Consider the following 1832-nt stretch of genomic DNA (forward strand, 5'->3'; position numbering starts at 1 on the left):
TTTCTTTTCTTTTCTTTTCTTTTCTTTTCTTTTCTTTTCTTTTCCTTTCCTTTCCTTTCCTTTCCTTTCCTTTCCTTTCCTTTCCTTTCCTTTCCTTTCCTTTCCTTTCCTTTCCTTTCCTTTCCGTTCGTTTCCTTTCCTTTCCTTTCCTTTCCTTTCCTTTCCTTTCCTTTCCTTTCCTTTCCTTTCCTTTCCTTTCCTTTCCTTTCTTTCTTTCTTTCTTTCTTTCTTTCTTTCTTTCTTTCTTTCTTTCTTTCTTTCTTTCTTTCTTTTTTTGCTTATTAATACAGTATTTATTCATCTTCCCTCTGTCAAACCCTGAGCCCATGGCATTCCTGAGGGCTACCTGGTGAGATGAAAGGGGAGGTACACACAGGCTGAAAGAGACATGGAAGGACCAGGAGGAAGAGGAACATTCAGAAATAGTGGGGAACAGAAATGGCTCCATCACATGGAAAAGCGAATGAGGAAGGCTACCATCAAGCAAAAGAGCCCCATGGCCTTAGACAGGGAAAAGTCAAGGATGGTGTAGAAGAGCTGCTGCTTCAGGAAGGGATTCATGACATAACCAATGATGAGATTTCCAAACACAGTCCCAATCCCAGCTCCAGAACAGCCCCAGCCCCAATGAACTTGGCTGCTGTGTCAATGTCCTTTGAGATGGTGCTAGTTTAGAATCCACATCTAGGGACAAGTGAGGTCGAGGGACCTCATGCTGCCAAAATGCTGAAGTTCTCATCTGTCCTCACCTCTTGCCTTCTTAGTACCACTGCAAATAATGGTCTACTCAGCAGCTGAGAGCTGCTCCTCATAAGGGCAGGGGTACATTCTCAGGGGTTGAGGGGCAAAGCAGAAGAGCTGCTGGCAGAGCAGAAGAGTGTTCATCATTTCTTACAGCATAATTGTATTCCATTACATTCATATACCACAACTTGTTCAATCATTCCCCAATTGATAGGCATACCCTCAATTCATGGGGTGATTATGTGAGATTTAAAATTGGATATTAGATCATAAATCTCCCCTCTTTAGCCTTTCCCTTCATTTATCTCCCAGACTAGTAAATGGAAGAAGCTTCTGGTTTTCTAGTTAGAGCTTTATTGTGTGGTAGTTACCAGGTGATGTTGATTAGAGGGATAGGAAAGTAGAAATACAAAACAAATCATCTTAAGTCTAAGCTTAGTCTATATTCCGTATAAAACTCACCAAAAGCCCAAGGCCACCTTTGGGGAGATAGAGAGACCGAGTCAAGCGCGTGCTGCTGCTAACCGTGAGCTGGGCCGAGTCGAACTTCAGTCAGCGTCTGTCTGTGCAGCGCAGTCAGGAGACCAGCAGAGCAGGAAAAAAAAAGATCCCACTTCCGTTCTCTCCTTGCCTTTTAAGCTCGCACCCCGGAAGTTGAGTGCATAGCAGGCGGACTGGCATGTGTAGCTCATGCCATTGGTCTCCTTCCTGAAAGGGTGATCCTTAAAAAAACTGGCGTCTCTCCATTATCACAAACCGACTGTTAAAACTTTTTACCACAATTACTTGACTCATGCATGAATTAGATATAAGTGAGACAGAGCTTTACAAAGTCATCAGCTTCATTCTATCTTCTGGAGTTGTTAAAGTACAGTGGCAAGAGAAAAATAAAACTGATGATGGCCCAGGATGCAGTGAATGACCTTGATGTCTTCAATGTCTGAGCAAGCTCTAAACTCTCCACAATGCCTGCTTCATCTGCCTTCATGGCCATTGCAGAAAAACCAAAAAACAAAAAAACTGTTCCCATCCATTCATTCTACTAGAGGAAATTTTCACATACTTGTGGCAGACACTCCTCTAACTCA

At 42.8% G+C, this 1832-nt stretch overlaps 1 protein-coding gene across 1 annotated transcript; it reads right to left on the reverse strand.

Annotated features, from left to right (window-relative positions):
* Window positions 1-447: 447 nt before the first annotated feature.
* Window positions 448-739, reverse strand: LOC122725321 (ATP synthase subunit 9, mitochondrial-like). The gene is given in 3 exon segments (XM_043962371.1): window positions 448-563; window positions 566-616; window positions 619-739. Coding segments are annotated over 3 exon segments (288 nt in total).
* Window positions 740-1832: the final 1093 nt, after the last annotated feature.

The sequence above is a fragment of the Dromiciops gliroides genome, chromosome 4 (assembly GCF_019393635.1).
Source record: "Dromiciops gliroides isolate mDroGli1 chromosome 4, mDroGli1.pri, whole genome shotgun sequence".
NCBI classification, from domain to species: Eukaryota; Metazoa; Chordata; class Mammalia; order Microbiotheria; family Microbiotheriidae; genus Dromiciops; species Dromiciops gliroides.